We start from the raw sequence: 13,643 nt of genomic DNA, 5'->3' as shown, positions 1-13,643 counted from the left end.
ACAGAACTCAGTCAAGACTGATTCTATGATATAGGAAACAAAACAAGTTATCCTTTCCTACGATGTGCTATGAAATTTAGATTTTAATACAAATACAGTTGACATGTATCATTCTGAAATGCTAATGATAAAGAAAAGGAGAAACTGCTCTTCCTTTTTCAAAAAAACTATTTGCAGCTACCAAATTGTCAGAAGTCCTTGTAAAACACTATGGTTTAAAGGATTCTATTACATTGATCTAAGTACTCTTATCTCCACAAATTATGTAGACCTTTATGTAGATCTTGGCCATTGTGGATAATGGACATAGCATTAGTTTCCCAACTGAAAGAGCTAACGATTAATTTCATGAAAGGCCTCCACAATAAAAATGAACAGTTACTCAAATTTCCTTTGGGAATTTCTTCCATTAACAGCTTTTCTCCTGAGGTAAAGATTAGTCAGGTCTGCACTGACCTGGTTCTTTCATAGGTAGTTAATAAAGTGAAGTTTCACCCATCAAATACTTTTTATCAAAAGATCAGAAATTTACATCAACACACTTACCAAGGCACGCCAATAATCTTGAGCTTCTACACGATGACAGTCATCACACATCTGGTGACTGACTGTAAACTCAACAACAAACACCTGCTGCAGCACAGCACCACCCAAAACTTCTCCATGGACTGTCAATTTCACCTGTTAAAAACATCAAAGATGAATGAGGCAAATAATACATTTCAAAGTCTGGTTAGTAAATAGAACATGCTACCATAAAAATTCTGAAGGTAACAGTACATAAACACTAGATTTTCAGTTTTTTATTGATTTGTTGAAATAAGGGTCAACTTAAGTTTTTGGTAGAGACCAAATTTCTAATAGGTTAGAATTCATCTCAAAATACTTATTTGATTACTGCTTACATGAATGAAGAGCTACAATAGCAGCTCCACTGCACAAAGGAAAGGGTGATAAACATAACGCGGATAATTACAGGCCAGTCTACCATGTATTGCTCGTAAGCTCTGTGAAAGCATTCTTTCTGATTATATTAAGACACGTTTGCAAACTTACTAAATGGTTTCACAGAAGGTAGTTTGTGTTTAGGAAGGGTTATTCCAATGCACCTCAATTTGTGGGATTCCAGCAAAATATAACAGATATTTTAGATTCAGGAGAACAAATGGACTATATTGCTATTAACCTATCCAAGGCTTTTCATGGAGGACTACTGATGAAAATGAGGGCTATTGGACTAGACAAAGGGATGGCTGAATAGATGGCTAAATTTCTAGGAAAAAAGAACTCAGAAAATTAGAGAATGTAAAACATTATCTGTAATTATTAACAGGTGCGGTCCCACAAGACTTTTTAGGTTTTCTTCAATATATATAAATCATATCAGTAAAGAACTGGAAACACAGATAGGTCTTTCTGCAGATGATGTTATACTGCACAGAATAATAAATAACACGATTATGAACGACTACAAAAGATCTCGACTATGTTTGGACAGCCAACAATATGATGGTAAACGGGATGAAAAGTCAGGTTGAGTTTCACCAAGAGCAGAAATCTTCTCAGTTTTATCTACTGTGTTGATTGGGTGACAGTACTTCATAGGGATCACTGTAAGTACCTAGGTGTTAACATAAGGAAAGACCTTCATTGGGATAATCACATTAAAGAGGTTGTAAATAAAGTACACAGACGTGGTTATGTGGTTACGAGGGTATTGATGGGATATAGTAAGGATGTAAACGAGAGGGCATATAAGTCTCTAGTAAGACCCCAATTAGAGTATGGTTCCAGTGTATGGCACCCCACACCAGGCATACTTGATTCAAGAACTGGAAAAGATCCAAAGGGAAGCAGCATGATTTGTTCTGGGTGATTTCCATCAAAAGGGAAGTGTTACAAAAATGTTGCAAACTTTACACTGGCAGGACTTTTGGAGTAAGTAGACTAACAGCTAGCCTAAGTAGTATGATTTTACATGTTACAAATTTCATGTCTGGTCTGTACTGAAATGTACATCAGTTTAAAATATATTACTAAAGTTTATTAGGATCAACCTATTCAATACAATTGAGTTCCTAAAGTAAGGATTTACATATTATTATACTAAAATGGTTCCAATACCCTTGTAATTGGGTTTGCTCTGTTGATATATTCTCAAATTCGTAAGATTATACAATTATTTCGACTCGTACATATTTTGGGAGACACTACTCCCTTCATCAGCGACTTCACTTCACAAAAACAAAACTTCCCATATTCTAGGATTTAACACCCTACACTTATACAGGAAACATATTTAAAATTGTAAACTTATTTTAACACATGCTTCCACGCTTTGTATGAACTTAGTCAACGGACCAAAAATGGTCAAATTTGCTGATTCTACACAGTATGTTCTGAGCAGTCAGTGGGGAGACAGCATGAAATGACATTAGTAGATGGATAAGCTTGAATGGGGTTTTTTAAAAGTAGAGATGATCATAATATGAAAATAAAGTTTGAATTCAAGAAAACAAAAATGGGCAAATATTAGTTTATATGAAGAGGAATTATGGATTGGAAGAATTTACCAAGGGAGATGTTTGATAAATTTTCAAGTTCTTAGAAAAGACTAGGTAAACAAATGATACGAAACCTGCCACCTTTGTGACAGCCCTAAATGCAGACCAATGATTATTGAATGAAACTTATTGAAGCGAGTATCTTTTAGCCCGAACAATGGTTCTGCAGTGAGAATGGCATAAATATTAGGGATACAGCACATCAGAACCTCTGAATTGTACGCAACTCGCTTACACAACTGTAGAGCGGGCCAGATACCACTTACTACTTGTCAAATACGTGTGTATTCTAACCTATTAGTGCTTAAAAATCTGTGCTCTTGTTATTTTATTAATGTGTGTTTACCATCTCTTCAATTAAGCTGCCTCTGTGGATCCGTGGTAGAGTGTCGGCCTCCGAATCCTAAGATAGCGGGTTCAAACCCGGCAGAGGTAGTCGGATTTTTGAAGGGCGGAAAAAAGTCCATTCAACACTCCATGTCGTACGATGTTGGCATGTAAAAGATCTCTGATGATACATTTGGTAGTTACCCGACAAAATTAATTAAATCTCAGCCATAGACGCCCAAGAGAGATCCGGTTTACTCTGTCTGCCATCTAGCGAACCTAGAGTAAAACGGAACATCGAAATTGACGAGCAGACAGCCAGATGGCGTCAAATCGAAATGTCTGCACACGGTAGCTGAGGCCATACGATTACTATTATTATTATTATTATTATTATCTCTTCAATTGTTATAGATTTTATTAGACATTGGTGAGAGAATTTTGCCCATAAAAAGGAATCTTCAAAATGCCAAAAAATCCACTGGCATGAGACCCTTGCATGCAAGCACTCTTAAATGTCAACCAACTCTGCTGGGAATAGACTCCATCACCATGAGCAGAGAAGGTAAGCAGCTGAACACGACATGCAGTTTAACAACATGACGCAGATCTATTTTAGCAGTATTTTTCCAGTCCACTAATAAATTGTTGCAGCAGTGGGTGGTGACTGTGACCTGCAAGTGCTATAAAGCAAACAAATTCCATGAGTTGAGAATATACAGAACAAGGGAGAGTTATAAATGGAATGTTCAACATAACACCATTTGGGAAGTGGGAATAAAGTTATCCGCAGAGCATAACTGTAATATAAGGTACAGTGATCTATATATATAATATAAGAGTTTTTTCTGTACACTGCTCATAATTTAAAAAGGATGGTATTTCTGTATCGGGAACAAGGAGATGGACTTTTTAATTTTCCGTAATTTCTGAATGTTTATCTATAGGTATTGTACACGCATCACTAAAACTGCTGAAGAGAATTAAATGAAAATAGGCATGCAAAGTTGGGGAATAAGTGGCTACAATCTAGGCCATAAATAACTTTATTTCATGCTGAGAGAAGTGGTAGTTTAGGGGAAGGCCTTAAATTTAATTTTCAAATATGGACTTCATTTAATATGGGAATATCTCACTAAATCAAATTCAAAATATATCGAGAAGGTTAAGGCTACTTTTCTGAAAAGGGTGCTTTGTGTTTCTATGTGGGCACCATCCAGACTGGTCTATGAATTATGTTGAGAACCAATGTTCTTGGAAGACCTGAGATTCAGCCTGTCACTACCTTCAGCGACGCCTTATCACAAACTACTGCAAGAGCATTATCGGAAAAAAAGCAGAGATTTGGAGTGACTTTTACTCTACTGACGCTATGATCAGCAGAGAATGGTCAGTTTCTAACTACGAGTTACGTCATCTTGTTACCAGATTTGCAGTACAGGGTTTTCACCATAAAGTTTGCCCCACAACCACGTTTCATACACCTACCGTGAACTGTGTATGCACTCTCTGCGATAATACTTGTGATCGTTACCATCTCGATAAGCGATATTTAGAAATTTCATGATCCGTATTGACGTGGGATTACAATAATTGAAATTAATTAACAGGGGTCCTCCTATTCAATATACAAACATTTATTAATGTAAATCAATCACATGTCGTTCACATGAGGTACTAGTTTCGGCACTAAACTTGTGCCATCATCAGCCACTGAGTCAAATCAAGCAAACACAATAACTAGAAACAATTTTAAAACACGCCGTAGCACCTACATAGATTAATATTAAATAAAATATGGTGCATGATAATATTGCACTTCAGTACAGAATCCTTTTAAAATGACGACGACACCGTTGTTTTGTACATATGGTGGTTTGTCCAGCTTGTATATGTCCTTAGTTCTTTATTTAGTAATTTCAACAAGATTTAATTTAATTTTTACCGTACCAGCTACGATAACCGAGATATTCATGAATTTGGATTTTGTTGAGCTTAAGTCCATATCAGCGCCAAGTCACAACAAAATAGGCGAACAAAATTCAATGGAAATCGGTATGTAAAGTCGGGGAACAAGGAACTGCAGTCTACGCTATAAATACTCTTATAAGACGCCCTAATACCACAGAGTCGAAAGAAAAAGAAATGTGAAGGCCTACAATATAGATAGCTCATAAAATTGATCAATAACATTACACTGACCATTCTTTGTTGTGATATGCTTTGTGTCTTCTGTTGCCACTCATCTCCGATATATGAGATTACTGTTACGTACAGAGTATTTTTTAAAATTTGCTTTACATCGCACCGACACACGTAGGTCTTATGACGACGAGATTGGAAAGGGCTAGGAGTGGGAAAGAAGCGGCCGTGGCCTTAATTAAGGTACAGCCCCTGCATTTGCCTGGTGTGAAAATGAGAAACCATGGAAATCCATCTCCAGGACTGCCGACAGTGGGGTTCAAACCCATTATCTCCTGGATGCAAGCTTAGAGCTGCGCACGCCTAACCGCATAGCCAACTCGCCCGGTCGTACCGAGTATAACAGCCTGCCTCAATATTGGCAGGAAGTAGTTGGGGAGTTAGATAACTTTCTTCTTTACCATGCCATTCCTCTGGTTCATAAATTTTCTGACTCTATTGGTACATAACATGCCTTTGCTGGCAGGACTTAGTGTTTACAGTGCACCATGTCTTCTGGTATAGGCTACATCAAATAGCTTAATATGATAATAGTGGAAACTCTCCTCACTTAGCACGCAGGGCAGCGGCGACAGCACGTAGTGCTGCCATCTAACGGCTCGCAGGGAACACTAACATAACGCACTATTCAAACACTGCACATTTCGACTTCCAACCCAACGAAATACAGATTTTAAAATGTTTGCGTCGTTCTTGTAACATAGCATAGGGAAGGAAAAAGGTTGATGTTGATCTGAATGAACCAGTGATAAGAATAAAACAAATGTATTACCAAATTAAAACATTAGATCGTCATGCTATGACTAGGGCCTACAGTCTTCAAGAGCAAATCACATATGCAGTATCTTTTTAAACTTGTATTTTTACAGGCAATATTTTTCACTGTTGAGTCATTAGTTCTATTCACATATGCCTTTATAAGGACTTTGCAATACTTGTCAGTCAGTAATTTTGCACAGCCAAAAACTGTCTTCAAATGTTCTTGATATTTTAGCACCTAACTTTCCCCCACAAATATTCGGAAACATCATTTTAGAATTGTCATACATTTTCATTTCTATGTGCAAGTTTCCCATGCTATAATCATTATCATAAGATGACAATACATCCCTACACTCAGCATGGGGAAATTTGCTACGTACCCAGCCCATGACATAATGGCCTGCATTTTCCTGTATTATATCATGGTCATAATCAGTTACCTGATCACTTAACTTACACTGTTGAGTGACATTAGCATCAAAATTGCACTCATCACATCATTATGAGTCAGTAGAAAGTCTGCAACATCAGATTCACAATTGCTGTCATCAGAAGCACAGAGCAATTGATTTATCATAACACTCCTTATGGCACTGCAAAATTTTGTTGCATCTGGGGTTACATTGTTACCTCCTCTTGCTCTGATGGAAAAAATGTTTTCAATGCAGTCCTGTGCGAGTCTCCTTGTTAGCAAATAATGAAAACCATAATCACTATATAATTCAGACCACAATAGTTTCAGTGCAGAAATATTGTCTATCCAACCCTGAATACAGAGAGGGTTGCCTTTGCAGTTATTCAAAACTTTGAGTTGTTTTAGACAATCACAAATTTCATCCAGCTTTTTCATATGCCCTGAGTCATTGCTTAAGGGTCTCCTGTACTCTTTGGCGCTGCTGAGACTTGAAGAATTAAAAATATCATACAAAGTATCACACATTTCTATAAACTCTGCAGTGTATGCAGCACTTGATTGCAAAGAACTGAACGACACATGAACTAGCATTCCAGAAGCTACAGAATGGCTGACGACCCTGGTAGCTAAACATACCCTCATATTTGAAAAGGGGAGAAGTGTGATACATTTCTTTCTTAACTCTGGGGCTAACCTTGGAATCATTTTTGAGTCCTCGTTGTAAAATTCTCTTATATGAGACCAACTACATATTTTACCACTAGAAACACATACTTTTTCAGATTGTTTCTCACTGACTTGATTAAGTGAGGTGGATCATGAAAAAAATAAATTTTCTCATCATTTACCTCAATGAATGGCTTCTCTGCAGTAACACCTAACAGTTTCCTCACATTCATATTATTACTCCCTTGATCACACACAACTGCTTTAGGGACTAATCCTATTGCCTGAAGTTGACTGACAATAAATAGCACCAGCTCTTTGATGTAGTGTCCTGCCATAGCATTGCTTGTTAGGAAGTACCCAATTATTTGTTTGTAATTGAGGTAAAAACCTTTAATAATGAATACCATAGCCTGGTTACATTGTTGGCGCATGGGAGCAGTGATTGGTTGTACAGGAGTATCAACACCAAAATCTTCATAGCCATCCAGCTGATCCTTCTGGGGATCATATGACAGTGATGACTTGATGGAAATTTCATCAAATACCAGTGAAATAACCCTCCCCTCCCTTCTCATTTTCTTAGTTTTTATTTCCAGCAAGCTTAGGAACCATTTTATTTACTCCACGTTCCACTTGAGCATTTTGTAACCAGCTTCTTAATGACCTGGTACTTGGCAAAGAAAAATGCTTTTGCATGACCTTGTATGACTTTGGTGAACAATAATGCAAAGCTAAGGGAAAACTTTTGTCAGTACCTGAATATCTTCGACCCTGAGCTTTACAAATACCTTGATTTAGTTGAAAATTTATAAAGTTCTGAGCAACACTTTTCTCACAGTTACACTTTGACTGATTTTTCTGCAACACACAAAATTTTCTTCTCAAATTTTTATTCACTGATCTGTACTTGGATAGCAACTTCTGAGAATTCCTATATTTCAACATTAAGTTTGAACAGCATTTACTCAGTCTCTCTTCTGCGCGCACTTTATCATCTTCTTGGACTGCACTTTCTGTTGGCACTGGTAACTCATCTGAAATTTCTGGGGGTAGATTCATGCTCTCGTTTCCTTTTCTTCGGCCTACTCCTCAAGTTTGTCTGTTTGACATTGTGGCGTAACAGTGATGGCACTGCACCTGGCCAGATTCTGTAACAAACATAAAGATTTAATAATCAGGCATTCACTAGTGATGAAAGTTATAATCATGGAAAAATGCAATGTTTGTACTTCAAGCAAGTTCATACGCAAAACCAGAAGAAAATATAATATTATATACCTACCCTTGTCTTAAGATATTTTTGTTTCCGAAATCCTTTTCTGAGAAGTGGTCCGAACACACTACATAGCTTTTATTTAAATGTTCTGGTCCTTTGGTCCTAAGAATTTCATCTAAATCTACTCTTCACAACCCACTGAGTACACCTAAAAATCGATTAAATGCATAGGTTATTCATAACAATACTTTAAAGAAAGAATGTTCTCATAAATAGAAAAAATACAGACACGTAAACAGGCCTATACTCACAGCATTTTGTTGTTAGGAAATCTGTAAAACGACTTTTGATCACTTTGTCTTCTGTAATTAAAACACCCATACATAGCACAGATAACTCCTCTTCCTGCCATTTCTACAATCATGATACATAACAAGCACAAAACTATCTGAAGTACAAGTAAGACACTTCTGGCATACACAGCTGACTGCAGTAGTAAGAGTAGTTAGCCTCTCGAACCACTAGATGGCACGCAGAAGCGGTGTCGCCAGTTTCTCGCAGGAGTTTCCACTATTATCATATTAAGCTATTTGGCTATACCAAATTTGTTACTTTCATAGATCTGTCTGTCTTATCCTTGGCTTTAACAATATGAAAGTGACTGAGGTATGAGCGATGCTAGTAATGCCAATCCTTATGCAGCCAGTCCCTGCTATGAATGGTGTGAAAATGTTGCTCATAGGGTCAGTTGGTGTATGCATTTCAGTGGGCTTGGCAGACTGATATGTAATAGCAACTCTGGCTCGGTGAGGAAAGCAACGGGAAACTACTTCACTCCTCATTTCCCTAGTACGCCTCTTCAGTGATGCCTAGGCCATCTATGACAGCTGATGGCAGAGCTGTTGAGGATCCCACCAGCGGCATCGCTGACGGACTGTACATACATACATACATACATACATACATACATACATACATACATACAGGTACATGACACAGTGGTTCATCATAGCATTCCAGCTATTCAATCCCCTACTCTGTGGCACTGATTGGAATGAGCAATGTGTATACCTACATAAATAATGGCAGAGGAGTGTTCACGGCTATCTGTGGCCTAGTCATTCCAGCACTGGGACTTTGGACTATTAGATCAACACTGTACACTTAGTACTGTTCGTTAAAAGTGAGAAAATGTGCGGTTTTTCATTTGATCGAGTACTTTATACGATAACAATGCTTTTAATCGCTACATTCCTACTGACATTTTTGTAATGACCTATGTTGACTCCAGTTAGAAAATCACAAAGACAGTCTTTCTGAGAATCCTGTTGCGAAGCATGGGTACATCAGCTAGTATATAATACAGTCGAACCTCCCTTCTGCGGATACAGTCGGTTCCGAGGGAAAATATCCATTACAAGAGGTGTCCGTTAGAACAAGTTCGTAAAAATAATCTAACATTTTAACGGCAAAGAACAAACAATCTTAAACAATCTAACCAACTATTACTAGCTACAAAATTCTCAACTTTCAGATTATTTGCGATTTCTCGAGCTTTTTCTTGTAACATTGGTCCCCTCACACAAAGTTTCTTTACTGGAGCACACGTGAACCACTCATACACCGCAACGTTCACTTCTGAAAAAAAAAAAAAAAACCATGGACTCCCACTTTCTTTTCACTCTTCGATTCCTATTTTCCTCCTACTCCTTTAAAATTTCAGTTCTATTCTTCACAATATGTTTATTTGAGTTTTCCTGCAGTTGAATTATTTGGCAAGCTTTCTCACTGAAGGTCCCTTGTCACTTTCTATAATAACATTTCTTCTTGCCTCGAGATCTAAATACAATCGTCCCTTGTTACTCATGTTTAACAGACAACTGAAATGCTACGGTATTTCTGTCTCACTAATTAGCGCCTGTACTGTCTTTTCCTTCTCAATGACTACCTGAGCTCGACCTTATCAGCAACAATCCGAGTTATGAATAGAATGTTGCAAGAAGGGAAGAAAATCCCCAGGTAACTTGAGTCAACAATCTCTGGCAGCATTTCTGGGCAATTAGAATTCTCGGAATAGGCCTATACACCACTAGGTCGAAGTGCATTCCGATGTACTTTCTCTCCTCTTGCACTCGAAATAGTACAAACATTCAAAAGGGATTTCCTTATGTCTGAAGAATGGTTTTAAAAGAAAGGATGGCATGTAGTCCGACGTAATAAAATTGTCCTGCAACGTGTAAAGTGTCCGCTTAAATCAAGTGGACAGGACAAATGGAGATGTCCGCTGTCCGGAGTTCGAGGTGTCCACTTAAATGAGGTAAATTTAACACTTGTCTTATGTAAAATAAAATCGGTTCCGAGGAAAATTGTCCGTATAGGTAGGTGTCCGCTGAATAAGGGTGTCCGTTAGAGCAGGTTCGACTGTATAGTTATATCAGAGTGTCCACAGAAATGTTCTCTGAAGTTTCCCTGACCTACTAAGAAAACTATCCCTGATTCACGAAAACTGAGTGACAAGTTAATTAGCCGAGCAGCATGTTTTAGAATGAACAAAAAAATTCCAGCCTCCACCACTCCCATACCTGTCCTAATTCTCTCTCCACTTCAATTTCTTCAATTATTTATGGAAAAAAATATTACATTGATGGAACTTTATACATAAACAAATCGTTTAAAGATAACATGTAGGACTAACATATACCCGTATCTTATGATTTCCCAGGAACAAAGAACACAACTAACTTGTTAATAGAATAATTCAAATATTAAAATAAAATTATTTTACCACAGCAATCTAATACTATTTCATGTGGATTTAAAGCACTCTTGAGATCAAAAGCAATTAACTTGTGTTTCTAATGTAGGTGAATATAATGAATTCCAATTAGTCTAGGTCTATAATCAAAACAGTTTTCAAATTTGAAGACAAATCAGTCCGGAAAGATAGGAATGAAAAAGAAAAGTTTGCACCTATTGAAAAGATTACCGTTTTAGTTTTATGTTTTCTAGAACTATTTTCTTCCTTCCAATTTCAGCATCCTGCTTTTTTCTTTCAATTTTCAACTTTTTCTGTTTTTCGCTAAATCTTTCAATTATAATTCAAGTTTCCTTCTCTCCATGTTCTTCTTTTCCTCTTCTGATTGCTTTTATTTTTTTTATTTTCCAGATATGACTGATACCTTCTTCTTGAACTCGGATCGAGGTCAGCATACTTTTATTGATAGTAACATTCCTCGAACCACCAATGTGTTTCACACTATCAAAAATTATTCTCTGGGACACAAGTGGTTCTTCTAAAAGATTTTGACTCATAAATGTTTATTGACAGAAAAGCCTGTCTCATGAAATGCCATACCACGGGATAAAATGAAACAAAGTTTCCTTACAGATCAGAGATCTCATTTCTCACCTTCTCCTAAATGACTGTAGTAAATTCATCCAACCCCATGTCACCCATTCTTTTAGAAATGAAGTCATTAATTTGTTTGTTGATTCCTGCATTGTTCTGAGCTTCCTCGGTTAGCAGACAGAACTGTCGTTTGGCCTTTTTAGCTCTTTTATCACATATTCCTGTATGGCTGTGCAAGTTTTAAAGAATGACACCAATCATTTTCATTGCCAAACTGGATTTGAGCAGTATCATTTTTGAGTCTACGGCAGTGAGACCCCTTGCTAAATGTGATTTTAGAGGACTTTTCTCACTGAGTTTTTCTAACATGGTGATCAAGAGATTTTTGAACTCATTCTTACAAGTAACTTTTTCCTTTTCAGAACATTTAACGTGTTTGAGTGAGCTCTTGGCAGCATAACCAATATCCACTTTTTCTACCAAAAGCCGACTGGCACTATCTTGCAAGTCTAAATATTTTAACTTTTAGGAAGTACTTGCTTCAGCTATCTATTCAGACTTATCAAATCTCATCTTTATATTTTTCGTAAGAACTTCAAGAGACATAAAAAGGTAAGAGACCATAGGTTTCTGACTTTGATAACTTCTGAGAAAAGGTTCAAGATCAACATCTGACAAAATACTTCTAAACGCACTTAATTTTGCCTTACGTAGTGGATTCTTCACAGCTTCTCTAATGTATTGAAACTTTTTGTGGCTGTTTTTTTACAGTGTACTCTTTCACAAATTTGTCAATTTGATCATATATTTCAAGAGCTTGATCAACACAATTCCATTTTCCAACTATCTTATTGCAGTGAACTTGTAAGGAAACGCAGTGCTTGTTGTTATGTCTCTATATTTAGCACGTCAACAGGGCTATCTTTAAAAAGATTGTACAGAGACCTGAAAAAAAGAAAAAGGTCCCAGTCACTTTTGGGGATCCCAGTTGTCATGGCTCCATTCACTGTATGCAAACTTGCATATGCCTATATCAAGAAGGGATTTGCCCTCGGGGTTTAGCACTTGCAAATGATTTTCAAGTTTTTAAATAAAACTGAGGTTAACATTTGGCCCATCCATTGAGACTAACAAAAATTGTCCTAAAGGTAAGGAGAGTATGTATAAACCCATCTAATAAGTGATCCGCACAGTTGAACTGCCTAAAAATACACTATTCCAATACCTCGTTGCAACTTTTTGAAGATTTACATCCCAAAACCTTTACACACAAGTCCATTTGTCCTCTTTGGACAAGTTTGTTTAACGATTCATCAAAACCAACAACGTTGTCATTTAAGTCCTTTTGCAAACTATCTTTAAAATATGGGGCTCATCCATTATTTGTAACATAGAAAGCCTTAGTCTTGCCCATAGTATAGTTTTGAGCAATTTTACTGTCTGGGAATATTGTTTTGAATGCTGCAGAGGTTTCATCACAAGAGTTGAGATGCATCTTTCCAGTAACAACCAGGAGAGCCCATATGGCTTCAGCCAATGTAACATCATTAACACCAAAAGTCTTTAAACTCGTTTGACTTGTTCTTAGCACTGCTCATTCCTTTTGTAGCTGTGGATGTAGTGCTAACTCTTGGCTGCATATCCTCAACTGGAGATGGAGTAGAGGTATTCTTTGCAAAGAAAGAAATTTTTGGCTGGGAAAACTTAACTTTCATGTATTTTATATGAGTAGGTCCTTTAGCATGAGAAGTGACTGCTTGTTTTTCCATTTTACTAAGTTTGAATGATTTACATCACACTTTGCAATATGCTGAAGTTGCATCATTTACCAATATGTCCAACCAACCACTCAATTCATGAAACACTTTACTGTCTAGCCAAAGTTTACTAAATGTACAATGCTTGTTAGCCATTCCCATGAGTTTCAAGAAAGCATCCTAGAACTGGAATCAAAAAAATAATAGTATAAAAATGGTTGAAAGAAATGACACAAGGGCATAAGTAAAATGGTAGAATTGTTGTGCACTTCATGTGAAAAAATACCTGACAAAGAAATGCTACAATAGTCTGGGTTACAACAGACTAAAGCATAAAAATATCCCCTCAAATCCACCAATGGGGAAGATTTCCCTGACTTTA

General features: G+C 37.0%; 1 protein-coding gene across 1 annotated transcript in view; it reads right to left on the bottom strand.

Annotated features, from left to right (window-relative positions):
* Nmd3 (60S ribosomal export protein NMD3) overlaps positions 1-13,643 on the bottom strand; it is a 94,849-nt gene that overhangs the window by 66,286 nt on the left and 14,920 nt on the right. Inside the window, exon 4 of the mRNA XM_067149211.2 lies at positions 547-681. Coding sequence (XP_067005312.2) covers positions 547-681 — 135 coding nt within the window. The remainder of the gene's footprint in view (positions 1-546; positions 682-13,643) is intronic.

This window comes from Anabrus simplex, chromosome 1, assembly GCF_040414725.1.
Source record: "Anabrus simplex isolate iqAnaSimp1 chromosome 1, ASM4041472v1, whole genome shotgun sequence".
NCBI lineage: Eukaryota > Metazoa > Arthropoda > Insecta > Orthoptera > Tettigoniidae > Anabrus > Anabrus simplex.
The sequence above is the reverse complement of the archived record's forward strand: the minus strand, read 5'-3'. Positions and strand labels throughout refer to the sequence as shown.